This window comes from Balaenoptera borealis (genome assembly GCF_965194805.1).
Source record: "Balaenoptera borealis genome assembly, chromosome: 6".
In the NCBI taxonomy this organism is placed as follows: Eukaryota; Metazoa; Chordata; class Mammalia; order Artiodactyla; family Balaenopteridae; genus Balaenoptera; species Balaenoptera borealis.
The window spans coordinates 39481889-39498910 of NC_138863.1; the positions used below are offsets into that span (position 1 = coordinate 39481889).

General features: G+C 36.9%; 1 protein-coding gene and 1 long non-coding RNA gene across 2 annotated transcripts in view; one reads left to right on the top strand and one right to left on the bottom strand.

Moving 5' to 3' along the window:
• The window catches only part of DNAH7 (dynein axonemal heavy chain 7), a 246606-nt gene that overhangs the window by 141538 nt on the left and 88046 nt on the right, over nucleotides 1–17022 (top strand). Inside the window, exons 40-44 of the mRNA XM_082397280.1 lie at nucleotides 801–1020; nucleotides 6990–7862; nucleotides 9861–10090; nucleotides 12885–13215; nucleotides 15147–15493. Of these exons, the coding sequence (XP_082253406.1) occupies nucleotides 801–1020; nucleotides 6990–7862; nucleotides 9861–10090; nucleotides 12885–13215; nucleotides 15147–15493 (2001 nt within the window). The remainder of the gene's footprint in view (nucleotides 1–800; nucleotides 1021–6989; nucleotides 7863–9860; nucleotides 10091–12884; nucleotides 13216–15146; nucleotides 15494–17022) is intronic.
• On the bottom strand, nucleotides 5191–12778 carry LOC309631265. The gene is made up of 3 exons (XR_014246160.1): nucleotides 10322–12778; nucleotides 7153–7253; nucleotides 5191–6106 (listed from the first exon to the last, which is right to left on the bottom strand). It is a non-coding gene; the product is annotated as an uncharacterized lncRNA (long non-coding RNA).

Here is a 17022-nt window from a genome sequence, read left to right on the forward strand (position 1 = left end):
AGTATAACCTTGGAGCCTGTACCCTGGGGAAGTGTTGCTCCCTACCTCTGGACACTCAGCACGTCTCCACAAGATACTTGGAGGTCGGGGAGCCAAGTGGACCTGAGCAGTGCAAATCTTGGCTCCCTGATGTGGACATCGTTCTCAGGAAATTGTCATTCCTTGCCCTATCCAGTGATGATGGAGGACTCCTTGTCAAGCCAGAAGTGAAATAGAGCCAATTTTCTCAAATGGATATTCTTTCCCCATGTTCTTTCTACCCTAATCATTCCTTTTGCCCTTAAAAAAAAAAAATCCTGGCTCACTGTTCATTTTACTTTCTTTTTACTCTCCTTTTTCTTGTTCCCCTTTCCTTATTTCTTTCTGTGTTTTTATTTTCTCCCTTCCCTTTCTCTGAAAATACCCATTTCACCAGTGTTCTTCAGGGATTCTATCTCTATGCAATTAAGAATGCCAAGGAGTGAAAGAGGTTAGGAAGCATCGTTTAGTGGATGCTGGGTTTAAGTTACATAATATGGGTTCCTCGGCTGGCTTTTCTGTCAGTAGTCTTAAGTTCATTAAATTCGTCCTGCTTACTCATGGAGTTCCTTTGAACATAAAATAAAATAATGAATGGAAAGTAGCTTTAAAAGAAGTTAAAATTCTATTATTATAACAAGAAATGGTAATTTTGTAAACAAAATCAATTGATTTAATCGTAAGAAAAAATTCATGCTAGTCATACTAAATATCATTTATGTATCATAATTCTGTATTTGCTAACATTTTTCTTTCTTTTTACTTAAAAAATTTTTTTTAAGTTATAAATTTCCAGACAATTTTCTAGATTTGACCACACAAATTGTAAATGGTACGATGACTCTGTATAAAGAAGCAATGAAGAATCTCTTGCCTACTCCAGCCAAATCTCACTACCTGTTCAACCTCCGAGATTTCTCCCGTGTCATTCAGGGTGTGTGTTTGTCAAGACCGGAAACAGCAGAAACCAAAGAAGTGATTAAACGTCTTTGGGTTCATGAGGTAAATCTCCATGTTACTGATATATGATGATGCAGGAAACAAAGATTTTACCACGCCAACAACTGCGTAAAAAGAAGTATTCAGCAATTTAAATAAATGGATTCCACTATTTGGCATTCTGAAGGCCAATGGTCAAGATAATTTCTAAAAATACTTTACGCTAATATGTTTTATGACATTTAAGATGCCTTATCTCTCATTTTCAGGAATTTCTGTTGATTTATAGGCTATTTCAAAGTAAGTATCATTCTTGGTCTCCTTTAAGTGACTTAATCTTTGTTAGTTTGACTTCAAATAATTATGAGATGGAACACTTTCGTTTTCATTAGAAGTGAATGTATTTATGTTCATTACTTACCTGTAGTGATATTAGATGCCAAAAGAACTACAAAGTAAACTAGATTTGAGAGCATAGAAACTATATAAAAATATATTTCTCTTTGGGAAGAGATAGATGGGTGAACATTTTCTTGTAAAAACTTGTAGAGGAAGGGCAGGAGAGAGAGAAAAAAGAATATAAAAAATATTGCATCAAAAAGAATAGTTCAGGGACTTCCCTGGTGGCACAGTGGTTAAGAATCCGCCTGCCAATTCAGGGGACATGGGTTCGAGCCCTGGTCCGGGAAGATCCCACATGCCGCGGAGCAACTAAGCCCGTGCGCCACAACTACTGAGCCTGCGCTCTAGAGCCTGCGAGCCACAACTGCTGAGCCCGCGTGCTGCAGCTACTGAAGCCTGCACGCCTAGAGCCTGTGCTCTGCAACAAGAGAAAACACCGCAATGAGAAGACCACGCACTGCAACCAAGAGTAGCCCCCGCTCGCCCCAACTAGAGAAAGCCCGTGCATAGCAACGAAGACCCAACGCAGCCAAAAAAAAAAAAAAAAAGAAGTTTAATAGTTTTAAAATAGGCAAAGAGTATGGGAAAGTAGGAGGAAAATTTTCTCTTTTTAATATATAACTAACATGGTTATTTTAATTTTAATTCATGTAGTTAGGAAATCTAGAAAATGGAAATGTACTGCTATGTTAAAACCATGTGTTACAGAGACATAAATTTCAAAAAGGCTTTACAAAATTCAATCTTTGTAGGCTTTTTAGATCTACAGTTTGAATTTCTATATCCTCACACATTCAAATATATGCCCAAGTGAAGGTCCAGTCCGCTCAGAAATTTTGGCCACAGCAAGGTCCCTAAAAGTGACTCTTTGGAAAAGTATGATCTGCAGATTCCACTGTAGGTCACTTAATTGCCTGAGTGGGATCCATATTCTGGGACATGAACACAGGCTGTCAGCCTGGTAGCCCATGTGAGTGACAGAAATGTGCTGAAAGGTATAGAGGGAGAGTGGCGAGAGGGGAGGATGTCATTGACTTCACTGAAGGAGCACATTACCTAAGACAGCATTTGGTCACAGGCCAAATCTTCCTCTAGGAAGCATCTCGCATCCTCCACCTCAGGAACTTTGCCCTTGATATTCCTTCTATCTAGGACACTCCTCCCATTATCCACACGGCTTGCCCGCTTACCTCCTTAAGATCTCAGCTCAAATATAACCTTACCATAGAGGCTCGTCTTAGACCATCTCTACGTGCTATAGCTCTTTATCCTTTGTCTCGCTTTATTCTTCATAACACTGAGTGTCACTTGACCCCGTCTGTATTTTTGCTTACTTACGGTCTCTACTAGAATAGAAGCTTTATGAGAGCAGCAGCTTTATTTATTCACTGCTTTCCGCAATGCCTGATACATGACAAGCACTCAAGAAATATTTTCAAATGAGTGCATAAAGGGAAGAAAGAAGGCATCTTACTATCCATAACATGCTTTGTCACGTGGGATTATAATGCTTTGCTTTCTTCCAATCATGAGAGCAGTTCCTACTTGCTGTTGTATATTTGTGGTATGTACAGTTAAACTTTTTAGCCTTTTTCAGATCCTGTCCTGCCTCAGATGTCAGATTACTGAGTTTTGACAATGGCTGTTGAGCTCTATGGGCATTTAATAAGGTTCATAATATAATAACTCTTCATTTTTAATGACTACTTCATATTCATATAGTGTCATGAGTTTAAGTCCTTGGCTCAAAACCTTGAAATGGCACCTGACTTCGTGGGGAGGAATTTGGAATAAAAGTCCAGCAGTCCATAAGACCTTGTATGTGTAGCTTTCCCCAGGTTTTTCAGGTTACCTCCTGCTCTCACCTTCGTTCACCCACAACACAGGCCTTCTGGCTTTTTTCTGCTCTCCCCCCAGTTGTTGACCCTCTGGGCTGTCTCCCTACTGCCTTTGATCAAATCTCTCCTTCTCTGTGAGGCACAACGACCACCCTAATTAGTGCTGCAGCCTGACATCCCACTAGCAGTTCCAGCCTTGCTTGACTTGCTCTATTCTTCTTCTTTCCGTAGCAGTCGCATAGCATGTATCACCTTCTAACATGCTGTACAGTCCATTTGTTATGTTTGTGGTCCACCTCCCGCAGGTGGCATGCCAGCTCCTGAGGGCAGAGGATTTTTTCCCCTCACTGATTTGTCCACAGTGCTGAGCACGGTGCTAGGCACATTGTTCTCACCATCTCCAAAAATATAAAGTGATTGAGCTTAACACTCTTAACTTGCGCTTCATTTCTGTTTACTCAAAAAGATTTCGCTACTTTAGGTGACTGTTTCCTCTCCACACACTTTTACCGAACTAGACAACCCAATATAATTTCACTAAATGATTTTTGAGATATAAAACTGGCTTACTATTTTGCATTCCCTTTGGTTTCTGCATTGCTCTCAATCGTTAATGTGCCTAACATCTGGTTTGCTTGTTAAATATAGAGACTCAGCACAAGCAACCCAAGAAAAAATAGATAAATTGGGTTTCATCAAAGTTAAAATTTTTCATGTTTCAAAAGACACTATCTAGAAAGTGAAAAGACAACCCACAGAATGGAAGAAAATATTTGCAAATCATGTATCTGATGAGCATCTAATATCCAGAATACATAAAGAACTATTACAAAGCAATAGTGAAAGACGAATAACCTAATTTAAAAGTGGAGAGAGGATTTGAATAGACATTTCTCCAAAGACGATATACAAATGGCCAATCGGTACGTGAAACAATGTTTAACATCACTAGTAATTAGGGAAATACAAATCAAGATCACAGTGAAGTACCCCCTAACACCCAATAGGATGGCTGTAATTTAAAAAACAACAACAACAACTGGATAATAACATCGCGTGTGGGAATGTTATATGGCGCAGCTGCTTTGGAAAACAGTTTGGTAGTTCCTCAAAATGTTAAACATAGAGTTACCATATGACCCAGAAATTCCACTCCTAGCTATATACCCAAGAGAAGTGAAAACATAGGTATACACAAAAACTTGTACATGAGTGTTAGCAGAAGTATTCATAATAGCCAAAAGCGGAAACAACTCAAATATACATTAGCTGATGAATAGACAAACAAAATGTTTGTGTGTGTGTGTGTGTGTGTGTGTGTGTGTGTGTGTGTGTGTGTGTGTATACACACAGTGGAACTCTATTCAGCCGTAAAAAGAAATACTGATACACGCTACAACATGGATGAACCTAGAAAACATTACACTAAGTGAAAGAAGCTAGACACAAAAGGCCACATATAATATTTTCCCATTTATATGAAATGTCCAGAATAAGCAAATCCATAGTGACAGGAGATTACTGGTTGCCAGGGGCTGTGGCGGCATATGGGGTGGGGATAATAATAAGTGACTGCTAGTGGGTACAGGGTTTCTTTTTGGGGTGATGAAAAAGATCCAGAGTTAGATGGTGGTGATGACTGCACAACTATGTGACTATTCTACAAAAACCATTGAATCGTATGCTTTAAAAGAGTGAATTTTATGATATGTAAATTATGTACCAATTAAAGCAATTTGTAATCAAGACTTTGAGGCAAATGAATTCGAAGCACAAATACAATATAAATATGCCAGAAATTACTTCCCCTGCAAAGATTTAGATTTATAATGGAAAATTTTATGTGTCAACTTTTAAAAATATAAGGGGTGGCAATGGAATAATAGTCCCCTGTACGGAAGAGAGGAGGGCAGGTATCAGCAGAAGTGAGAGGGAGCTTGCTAAGGTGTTGAGAATGTTCTATATCTTCATCTTGGTGGTGGTCACCTGGGTGTAAATATGTGTAAAAATTCCTGGAGGTGTACACTTAAGATTTTTGTACCTCATGTAAGGAAATTTTTAAAAAGAAAAAAAAAAAAGATCTTCCCAGTCTCCATCCTCAAAACTTTTAAGTCAGCAGGTCCAGAGTGGGGCCCTAGATTCATGTGTGTTGACAGTCTCTGAGAAACACTGCCTTAGGTTCTTGTTCTTGCTAAATTGCAGCTAGATAATAATATACTTGATTCATGCTTAGACACTGATGCCCAATATGTGAGGTTGTCTTAGTTTCCTTTTTCTCATAAGAAGGAGGAGGTCTTCGGTATCTCAATCCAAGGAAGTGACTATTGGCATATGTTGGGAAACTCAATTGTCCCATAGAGAAATAGCTTTTGAACTGGGGGTGGGGAGTAAGTGGGAGGCTTCAGTCATACCATTTGTGTAGCTACTGATGTTAGAAAAAGAGATGACACTATTATGTCAACCAGACAGCAGTGAAAACACTAAAATCATTACTCTTGAACACAATTAGGCTGATTCCAAGGCAGTTTGTAATAATTACATTTCTCAGTTCTGTGGTGTTTTCACATTTGCTGTCATTTCATTTTTGCCATGCATCTGTGAGATTTGTGAGTCAGGTATTACTACTTCCATTTTATAAGGTGAAGAAGCTGATGCAGACGGGTTTAATGTTAGAAAGTTTGCTGACAAAAATATGCATTGCTTGTTATTGTGTGTATTAGTCTACTAGTGCTGCCATAACAAAAATACCACAGAGTGAGTGGCTTAAACAACAGAAATTTATTTTCTCATACCTCTGGAGGCCAAAAATACAAAATCAAGTTGCCGTCAGTGTGGGTTTCTGGTGAAGGCTCTCTTCCTGGCTCACAGAGGGCCTACCTATGTCCTCACACGGCCTTTCTTCTGTGTGTCTGCAGGGAAAGAGCGAGAGCTCTGTTGTCACTTCCTTTCCTTGTAAGGACAGCAGTGCGATAGGATTAGGACTCCACCCATATGAGCTCATTTAACCTTAATTACCTTCTTAATGGACCTCTCTCCAAATACAGTCACATTAAGGGGGTTAGGACTTCAACATATGAATATGCGGGGGAACATAGTTCAGTCCAAAACAGACTGCAACCAAGGGACATTCATACCACTCTGAGGAAATAGTTATTTTATGTAGCAAGCCTGATTAACTACTTTTTGCAGTCCCACAACATGTGCAGATAAGCAGAGATTTATTTTAGTAGATTGCCCTCTGCAATTACTTACAACAAAAATAAGACAAACTTGCCCTCCACCTAAGACATTCCCTCTTTATCTAGAAAATGTACTTTTATTTAAAAAAAAAAATCTATTGATTTGACAACAATTTTCAAGATGTTATCTGGCTGAGAAAAGGAAAAGATCACTTCAAGGGAGTTGCAAAACCCTAGATACCAGTGCCCAGCTCTGTTATCTCTATCTGAGTGAGCAGCAAATTCACTTACCTTCTCTAGTATTTTTTTCCCTTCTCTAGTCCTTAATGCTCTTTGCATGGTCAGTAGATTATATCTATAATCTACTTCAGTTCCCCCAATTTACCTTTATTTATTGATAACAGTGTAACTCTGTATTATTCCAAATATATGTGGTTAAAATTAATATTTAAAGTGCATATTATTATGAGCCAGTCCTCGTTTGGATATGCTTTTAATAAAACCCATAGAAATTTCTTGAGAGCACTTTTTATATTACTTGAGATGAGCACAGAAATGAAACTAAAAAAATAGAAGAATCAGTTCTTAAAGCTGCTTTTTAATTATTATACAGGTCCTTAGAGTGTATTACGATCGCCTTCTGGATAATGCAGACAGGAGTTGGCTGATCAACTACATTCAAGAAATCTTGAAAAAATATATGCATGCTAATTTTCATGAGCTTTTTCAAAGTTTGGATTTTGATAATGACGGAGTGGTGGAAGAAGATGACTTACACAGCTTAATGTTTTGTGATTTCCATGATCCCAAGAGAGAGGATACCAACTACAGAGAAGTTGCAGATGTAGATGCTCTCCGGGTGATAGTAGAAGCTCACCTAGAAGAATACAACAATATGAGCAAAAAAACCCTGAACCTTGTCTTATTCCGATTTGCCATAGAGCACATCAGCCGAATTTCCAGGATCCTGAAGCAGCCTCGCAGCCATGCTCTTCTGGTTGGTGTTGGAGGGAGTGGAAGGCAGTCTGTCACCAGATTAGCCGCCCACATGGCTGATTCTTCAGTTTTCCAGGTTGAAATCTCCAAGGGCTATGGTAATTCTGAGTGGCATGAAGACTTAAAAGTGATCTTAAGGAAATGTGCAGAAGGGGAGATGCAGGGTGTCTTCCTGTTTACAGATACTCAGATTAAAAAGGAGTCATTTCTAGAAGATGTCAACAATCTACTAAATGCTGGGGAGGTTCCGAATCTCTTTGCATTGGATGAGAAGCAGGAGATATGTGATAAGATGCGTCATTTAGATCGCCAACGGGATAAAACCAAACAAACTGACGGAAGCCCCATAGCTCTTTTCAACATGTTTATTGATCGCTGCCGCAACCAACTGCATGTTGTCCTTGCCATGAGTCCCATTGGAGATGCATTTCGGATTCGTCTTAGAAAGTTCCCTGCTCTTGTTAACTGCTGTACCATTGACTGGTTTCAGGTATTGTCATGTAAATTTTAGATAGACTTCTAGAAATATTGAATCTCCCTCATCAGCATGACTTATTTTAGAGCCCCCCCACCAAATTGTAGCTTAGCAGAATTTTCTGATCAGTAATAATGTATTTTATGAAATTATAATTCAAAAATCATTATAATAGAAAAACTTCTTATTGCTAGTGTATACAGTCATTGACATCAATTTATTGTAGAAAGTTTTAGGATAAAGTTGTGTATCAGTCAGGTTCCTGACAGGGAACAGAGAGCACCCTGGAAGGCCTCACTGAGGAAAGTTGAATGAAGGGACTGTTCATAGACGTGTAGGCAGGATTAAAGGAGCTCGAGAGGGATGGTCAGGCAGAAAGTGGTAGAGTGTAGCAAGAAGATGTTACTACAGCTGGGTAAAAAAGGGAATAGGGAGGAAGGAGTGTTACTGGAACTTGGAGCTGTGGAAGTAGGAATGTCTGATAGGAACAGGAACCCAAAACCTAGAGCTCAGCTTCTGCTAGAAAGGAAGAGGGGTAGAAACGCCTCTACCTCTTTTTTTTTTCCAGTCTCTTTCCATTAGCAAACCCAACAGGACGTCAAAAGGAAGAAAGCCCCAGCGACCACTTTTTCTAGTAAATTTCAGTATCAGGAAGTGCAGAGCAGACAAGGGGGTGGGGTAGGAAGTTTACAAGCTGTGGCAGAGATCATGTAAGTGAAATCTAACACATAAGAATTTTGGACCTTGGGGAATTTACATAGCCCCTTTGTTCCTCCATTTCCTGCTAAGATTAATTATTACACGAAAAACATATTTATTGAACTCTTGCTTTGTAGCAGGTCTTATCCTAAAGCTGGAGGTGAATAGGAAAATGAAATAGACTAGGCTTCTGCTTTCCTTGAGTTTGCCTACTTGCAAATTAGTGAAAAATAATTCATCATACAGGGTAGCATGTAGGCTTTCTGAATCAGTGACCTTTACGAGGAAAGATGAAGGACAAAAAGTGCCAGTTCTGAGAGGATCTGGTAAGAGAATAAATTAGTGAAGACAAGAAGCTACATAGAAGGAATGAATGGCGTGAGAGAAAATCAGGGTGACAAGGGCACAGTAACTGAGGGGTAAGTCATAGAACTGAGGTCAGAAAAGTGGAAAGTGCCAGATCAAGTAGAGATTTACAAGTTAGGCTTTGGATTTTATTTTGAATGTGCTGGGAAGTCTTTGAAGGATTGTGAATTGAGAGTATGAAAAGAGCTAATTTGCCTTTGATAAGATCACTCTGGCAGCTGCATAGAGCATAGAAGCAGGGAGACCAGTTAGGACACTGTTGGAAAATTCCAGGAAGATGGTAACAGAGAGTTGAACTGCGATGATGGTTGTGGGTATAGAAAGAATGGAAAAGATTTGGAAGCTGTTTTAGAGATGGTGCCCATAGGACTTGCTTTTGGAATAGATGTAGGATTGAGGAAGAGGAGAGGGATCAAGGGTGACTTTGGCTTGAGCAACTGGGTGTATGGTGGAGATGTTGACTAAGTTGGGGAGGACTGCAGCTATTTTGGGGGAGATAAGAACTGTGTTTTAGACTTGTTGAGTTTGAGATAGTTATAAGAGAAATCAAAGAGGTAGTTGTTGATCTAATTCTGGAGTTTAGGGGAAAGGATAGTAACATTTACCTCAGAGAATTGTTGGGAGAATGAAATGAGATAATAATAATAGAATGAGCACAAAGATAGATATTCTATAAATTTAGTTCCTTTTTTCTTCCTTGCTCCTGCAATACTCATGCCCAATTTCTCTAACCCCTGAACAAACCATGAAGGGTTAATATTGCACGCATTAGTTACTGGCTCCCTGTCCTAAGGGGCCAAGTACTTGGGGGAAGTTCCTCATGAGTGTCTGTCCCACCCCATCCCTCATGTTTTCCCCTGCATTTCCACCATCCGTGAAGGACCGCAGTAATAACAAACTCCTGTCAGTAAATTGGATCATGTGCTAAAGCATTTATCTTAAATTCAGTCCTGGCCTGAAGATGCACTACAGGCAGTTGCCTCCCGCTTCTTGGAAGACATTGAAGTGTCAGAGGAAATACGAGATGGCTGTATTGAGTTGTGTAAAAGCTTTCACACTTCTACTGTAGATTTATCGACATCCTTCTATGTTGAACTTCAAAGATACAATTATGTGACTCCTACCTCTTATCTTGAATTAATCTCTACCTTCAAACTGTTGTTGGAAAAGAAAAGGAGGTAAAAACAAAATTTCTTATTTCAAAGTAAGCTATGGTGGTTTTTAAAACATTTGTGTGGACAAAAATGACATAGCGATGATGTGGTAGAGATTTATTTCATATATGTATATACTGTGAGTTTTGTTACATCATTAAATGATTTACTCCACAGATATTCTTAAGGTAGGGAGCAGGGCTTATTCTTTTGTGCAGATGCATTGCCCAGCACATGATAAATGCATAATCATACCTGTTTAAGGAATGAAGGTGTGCCACTCAGAGCTGTGGTAAGGCTCCAGGATACTTTGACAATGCTATTGGGTAAACAACACTAGTGAGTAATTTTTCTTTAATAAGTAATTAGATAATAAATAAACCTTCTCTTTAGGTATTGAACAGCTGAAACCCAGAGACAGCCACTCAATATACATAACCAGCTTTCCTTCTTTAAGTAAACTCTTATTTGAAAACATCAATACAAACGTCAATATACTTATACGAATTTAAGCAATTTTTTATATTGCATTTGTAATTTTTAATATTTTTCTTTCCCTCTTAAAGTCTGATTTAACAAACTAAACTTTCCCAGGTACTTAAATAATTTCTAAAATCTAGTAAGTTAAACTTATACATATGGTAAGCCTTAAGTCCTTTTCAGTGTTTGACTATTGTCTAAAAACTTAATGAGATTTTTTTACTTCAAAGCACAAATTACCTCTGTTGATCAATTACATAACTTATATTGGAGTACGAGGCTGATCTGTTCATCTAATAGACCAAATTCTTTTAAATATTAAAAAAATACTTAAAACACCAAATGTGCACAGATTCCTTGACAAAAAAATAATAAGTTTAGTTTTTGCATATTAACTATAGTTCATTCTAAATCTTCCTATGGCTAACTCACTATCTCAGGCAATTTGAAGTACCTTTTCTCGTATTGTCCAAGATGCTACCTAGATACTGGTGGGAAACTCCTTAGCCGTATTTATAGTGACTCTTGTAATGCCTTCCACAGCAGGAGTGTCATAGCTTTCCTATTCATCATGGCACACACCCCGTGTTGAATCATACCAATAGTATTTTTTCCATCTACCTAGTGAAATCTGCAAGTCCCACCCAAGGCTGCTACATGACTTAGCTGAATTTTACTATTTCTTTGGCTGTCATTTTATTATTTCTTTCCATGTAGATCTTAGGATCTTTAACCTAATGGAATCTTGCTTTTCTCCCCCCATATTTTCCCATCCAGGGAGATCAAAACCACTTGGGGAGTCTGATTAATTTGGGGGTATCACTCATCTTTCTGTTTGATTATATGCTCACAGTATTTAAGGCCATCCTAACTGGAAGAAAGATTATAAAAGTGAGATACAAACTTAGAGAAAGTTTGAAAGTAATAGTTTTCTAGGCATTTTTAGATATTCTTGTTGGCCTTTCAACTTGCCTCTTTTTAAAAATGTTCTCCCTTTACCTCAACTAGAATTCCCACCCTGTAGTTATTCTTCCCTTAATAGCTGAAGTCTTTAGATCTCCTTATAGCCAGGTAGTACTGTAACCTAGAAGCAAGTTATCAGGTTCCCTGCCAAGAAACCAGTGTTTTAGCCAGCAAAGCATCACGTGGGATGAACCACCACACAGAAACTGCTTCATGTTGGCAGGAGTGAGACCTTTCCAGTGCTTGCTCCACAAGGGTTCCACTGAAACCAAACTCACAGATAACATGGTATCCTCTTTCCAGTCTCCTCAGTTCCCATTGCTGTAACACGTTTTGCTCGGAGGGAATCACAAATGCCAAAAGTGTAGCATGTCCTGACTTGTAATGTTTTTTTTTTTTTTTCCTATGACAGCCTTTTCAGTTTTCCAGCTCAAGTCAGTTAAGCACTCAGTTGAAGAGTGCGCTTCCACCTTTAGACAATTATCAGGTTGGTTCGTTACCTACTCCAACCAACTTTTTGAAGAGAATTTCTAAAATGCGTCACCTTTTACTTTGAGACATTATGGTATCTCAAATATTTAAAATGAAACAAATTATAAAGGAGAGTTTTCTCTACTCATAATGTATAATTATCTCTAGAACACATATGAATGCAGATAAAAAATTTAAAGTATCTTAAAATATTACATTATTTTGAATCAATTATTATTACTTTATAATAATATTGCACCAAAAAAGTGTTGAGCTTTATTCTCTATTGGCCACTTTTATCTTAAATTTAAAAATTCCTATTTCAAGATACTTAACACATCTTAAAATTATATGCCACATTTGGCAGCATTCAAAATAATATATTTTGGGCACTGAAGTCTATTTAAAATAACTGATTATAAAAAGATTTGAAGGAACAATAATGTTGTTGGAATAAACTTCCCAAGGTGACTAATTGTAGAGGCACATCATTCATCTTGGTATAGGAGGTTCCTTGCCTTATACTTAGTGTATTTATCTTTTGAGTTTGTTATATGCCTAGATATTGTGTCAGGTACTGGAAATACAAAAAATCCCAAGACATACTGTCTACTTTTAATTGCACACAATCTAAAGTTCTAGAGTTTATATTTTTCACAAAATTGTTAATATATGTGAAAATCTTTCAAACCACTTTTTTAAAATTGAAGTATACCTGATTTACAATGTTGTGTCAAAGCGATTCAGTTATATATATTTATAACTTTTCAGATTCTCTTCCATTATAGGTTATTTACAAGATACCTATAATGAAAAAGCCTGAAAAGCTCAAGAACACTTAAGTTTTTTCCTTGAAGGAGGAGCTAGAGCCTGACAGCTAACCTTGTTTTATCTTTGCTTTCAGTGAAGTAATGAAAATGAAGAAGAGGTATGAAGTGGGTTTGGATAAACTGGATTCTGCTGCATCTCAAGTAGCCACAATGCAATTCGAGTTAGAGGCTCTACATCCTCAATTAAAAGTTGCTAGCAAAGAGGTTGATGAAATGATGATGATCATTGAGAGGGAGTCTGTAGAAGTTGCCAAAACTGAAAAAATAGTGAAAGCTGATGAAACAATAGCAAATGAACAAGCTATGGCTGCCAAAGCCATCAAAGATGAATGTGACGCTGACCTGGCAGGGGCCTTGCCCATATTAGAGTCAGCTCTAGCTGCCCTTGACACTCTCACTGCACAGGTAAGAGCACAGCCACAGGCTTGCTGGGAGATGCATCATCATAGCTTAAGAAAGTACTTAATATTGTGTGCTACAATCTAGTCTGTCTTTCCAAATTAGTCTCCACACTTAATGCGATTGAAATCATTTTCAAATTGGCAAAAAGATTCCCTCATTCACCTGGAAAAAAAGAAATGTACATGCATGACTAAGACAATTTTGAAAAAGAAGCAAGCTTCCAAATGTTCTAAACAACCATACAACAACTGTTATTTCAGGAACTTTGCAGAACAACTTTAATCAACAGGGGTATAAGACCCAAGTACATATTTTGATGCTATGTGCACCTATTTCATATTTAGACACTTGTAATTGGAATACACCTTACAGTATATATGATAAAGTGTTATGTCAATGTTGTCAGTTGTTTTTTGTGATACATAATATGGCTTACAATGTTATATTTTATAATAGCATGTCTAAGCTTTGAAATTTATTAAGGTGTGAAAGTGAACATTTCAATTAAGAAAGATAAAGATGAATTTTAAAAAATAGTGTTGGGAATCTTGGCTAAACCTTTGGGTTAGGTAAGGGAGAAAGTGTTAGATCCTTTCGTCACACCTTACTCCAAAATAGATTTCGGATTGAAATGTAAATATAGTTACTGTAAAAATGGTAGAAAATGTAGGTCAGATGTTAATAACCTTGGAATGTAAACTAGAACCTAGGATTTCTTTGGTATAAGAAATCAGGAACAAAAAAAATACTAAACAATATTGTTTGTAATGTATATGCTCTCTTTTGTATTTTTCATAAATAATAAAAATTTTTTAAAGTACTGAATTTTAGTACCTAAAAGCCAACGCATTTTGTTTGATATAAACACCATGGACAGAAATTTAGAAACACTGAGGAAAAACTTTTCAACTCTATGGTAAACAAGATATTAATATGCTTCTATGTGAAAAGCTCTTACAAATCAATAACAAGCTCTAAGACAAGATAGTAAATGGTATAAAGAAGTACTAATTCACAAAGGAGGAAATACAAATAGTCAATAAACATATGAATACAAAATGTCAATAAACATATCATACCTCATTTGTATTTAAAGAAATACAGATCAAAATAAAATTTCTTTGGCCTGTCAGAATGCCTACCAGTGTTGCGAAGGGTGTATGTAGTAAAACAGGCACCCTTCTGCTTTCTGGAGGGCAGTTTGTCAATATTTGTCAAAAGCTTTAAAAAAATAAAAGACATTAAGACTTTAATTCAATATGGCAATTGTAATAGTAAAAAAGAAAACAAGGCACAGATAGGGTATTAGAATTATGGTTCTTATCTGTGCATTGGAAGGCTATCTATGCAGCCATTAAAAATGATGTAAGTGTTTACTAGCATGAGCGGATGTTCGCTATGTATTGTTACTGAAATAGAACAGATTTTAAAACAGCGTGTATGTTAAGTATACTATGATTCCATTGGTTAAAATACAGCATATACACTGGTTTACAGCATATACATATGAAAAAGATATAGAGGAATATAAAGGAAAATGTTTACAGGAGCTAACTATATATAATTGGTTTATAAGAGACATTCATATGTATAATTTCTCTGTGTTTTTCTGTTTGCATCTATGACTTTTATAGCTTTTCAGAAGCAACAAAACTCTTAACTTTGTGACAGCCAAACTCTCTTTCATGTGTTTTTGAAGTAGATTTCATGTCATAAGTAATCTCACATAGGGTATCTTCCCGTTACTCTCTTTTGTTTATAACTTTTCCTTTGGGATAAACTTCTCAACACTTCTTGACACAATTCTATCACTTTCACCATTTCTACCCAATGAACAGTGAGTTTCTATCTTATGGCTTAGTTTGAAAATAGGAACCGATTACAAGTCATATGTAAACAATTCTTTTTTAATAATAGCATGTTATTATTTCAAGGACATTACAGTGGTAAAATCCATGAAGAGTCCTCCCGCTGGTGTCAAGCTTGTTATGGAAGCTGTATGCATCTTGAAAGGCATCAAAGCTGACAAAATCCCTGACCCAACAGGTTCAGGGAGAAAAATTGAGGATTTCTGGGGTCCTGCCAAAAGACTTCTTGGTGACATTCGATTTCTACAGTCACTTCATGAATATGACAAGGACAATATTCCTCCAGCTTACATGAACATCATAAGAAAAAATTATATTCCAAATCCAGATTTTGTTCCAGAAAAGATTAGAAATGCTTCCACAGCAGCCGAAGGTCTGTGCAAATGGGTCATAGCAATGGATTCGTATGACAAGTAAGTACTAACAAAAAGAAAATGAACTGGTGTGTTTTATTTTCAGGTTTGGCCATTTAAATAATATAAAGAGCTACATAGGTGAGAGGGTCCTCAGAAAATCCTGTCTAATGCCTGTTATATGACATATTTACTGGAGGCAAGACTATACCAACTAAATAGTATAATACAATGATACTTCAACTTTTTGGACTCAGGAACCCTTTACATTCTTAAAAATTATTGCAGACCCCAGAACCTTTTTTATCTACCATATTAGAAATTAAAACTGAGAAATTTAAAAAATATTTACTTCATTTTTAAATAGCAATAAAAAACTCTACATGTTTACATAAGTAACTTTTTTTTAATCCACAATTTTCAAAAAAAGTTGTGAGAAAAGTGGTGTTTCATATTTTTGCACATCTCTTTACTATGTGCTTTAATAGAAGACAGCTGGACTCTCAGATCTGCTTCATTCAATCTGTTGTGGGATATATTGTTTTGATTGAAGTATATGAGGAAAATGCAGCCTCACACAGATGTTTAGTTGCACAAGGAGGACCTCTTGGAGTCCCTGAAGGGGAGGGGACATGTCTTGGACCACATTTTGAAAACCACCCTTAACATATATTCTTTGTTTAGACAAACAGCCTTTTTTTTTTTTTTTAATATATATTTACTATTTTTTATTTTTATTTATTTATGTATTTAATTTTGGCTGTGTTGGGTCTTCATTTCTGTGTGAGGGCTTTCTCTAGTTGCGGCGAGCGGGGGCCACTCTTCATCACGGTGCGCGGGCCTCTCACTGTGGTGGCCTCTCTTGTTGCGGAGCACAGGCTCCAGACGTGCAGGCTCAGTAGTTGTGGCTCACGGGCCTAGTTGCTCCGCGGCATGTGGGATCTTCCCAGACCAGGGCTCGAATCCGTGTGCCCTGCATTGGCAGGCAGATTCTCAACCACTGCGCCACCAGGGAAGCCCAACAGCCTTTTTTGATGATTGTATGAGAAATACTTATATACAAAACAGAGTAAAAATTTTTGGTTATTTCTTCAAAAAAGGAACTATTACTGGTCGTCTTTCAAACTCATAAACAGTTTGAATCATTGTACATATATATATATATATTACAGGCTATGTATATTTTGGACCATGATATATTATGTTAATGATAAATTTTAATTTAATGTTTTATCATTTATTTAGAAAGATAACATGACTTATTGCATTTTCCAGATAGAAGAGAATTTAGATCCATCCTTTTTCCTACATAGTTCCTTTTATTACCAACATACATATTTATAAGATAGCTGGTTTTAGTTAGGGATATATTCTGAAATTTGAGAAAAGTACAATATAAAGACAGGAGTGTCATTCTTAGATATATTTAATAAAACTGGAAGAGGAAAAAAAAAGTTGGGGAACTGAGGAAGTGGGTGGACACACACAAAATCATTTTGACTATTTTGAGATGAAAATAAAAGTTAGATTAACCCATTTAATTATTTAAAATAATAAAAAATTTTTTAAAAATGAAAGAGTAAAATGAT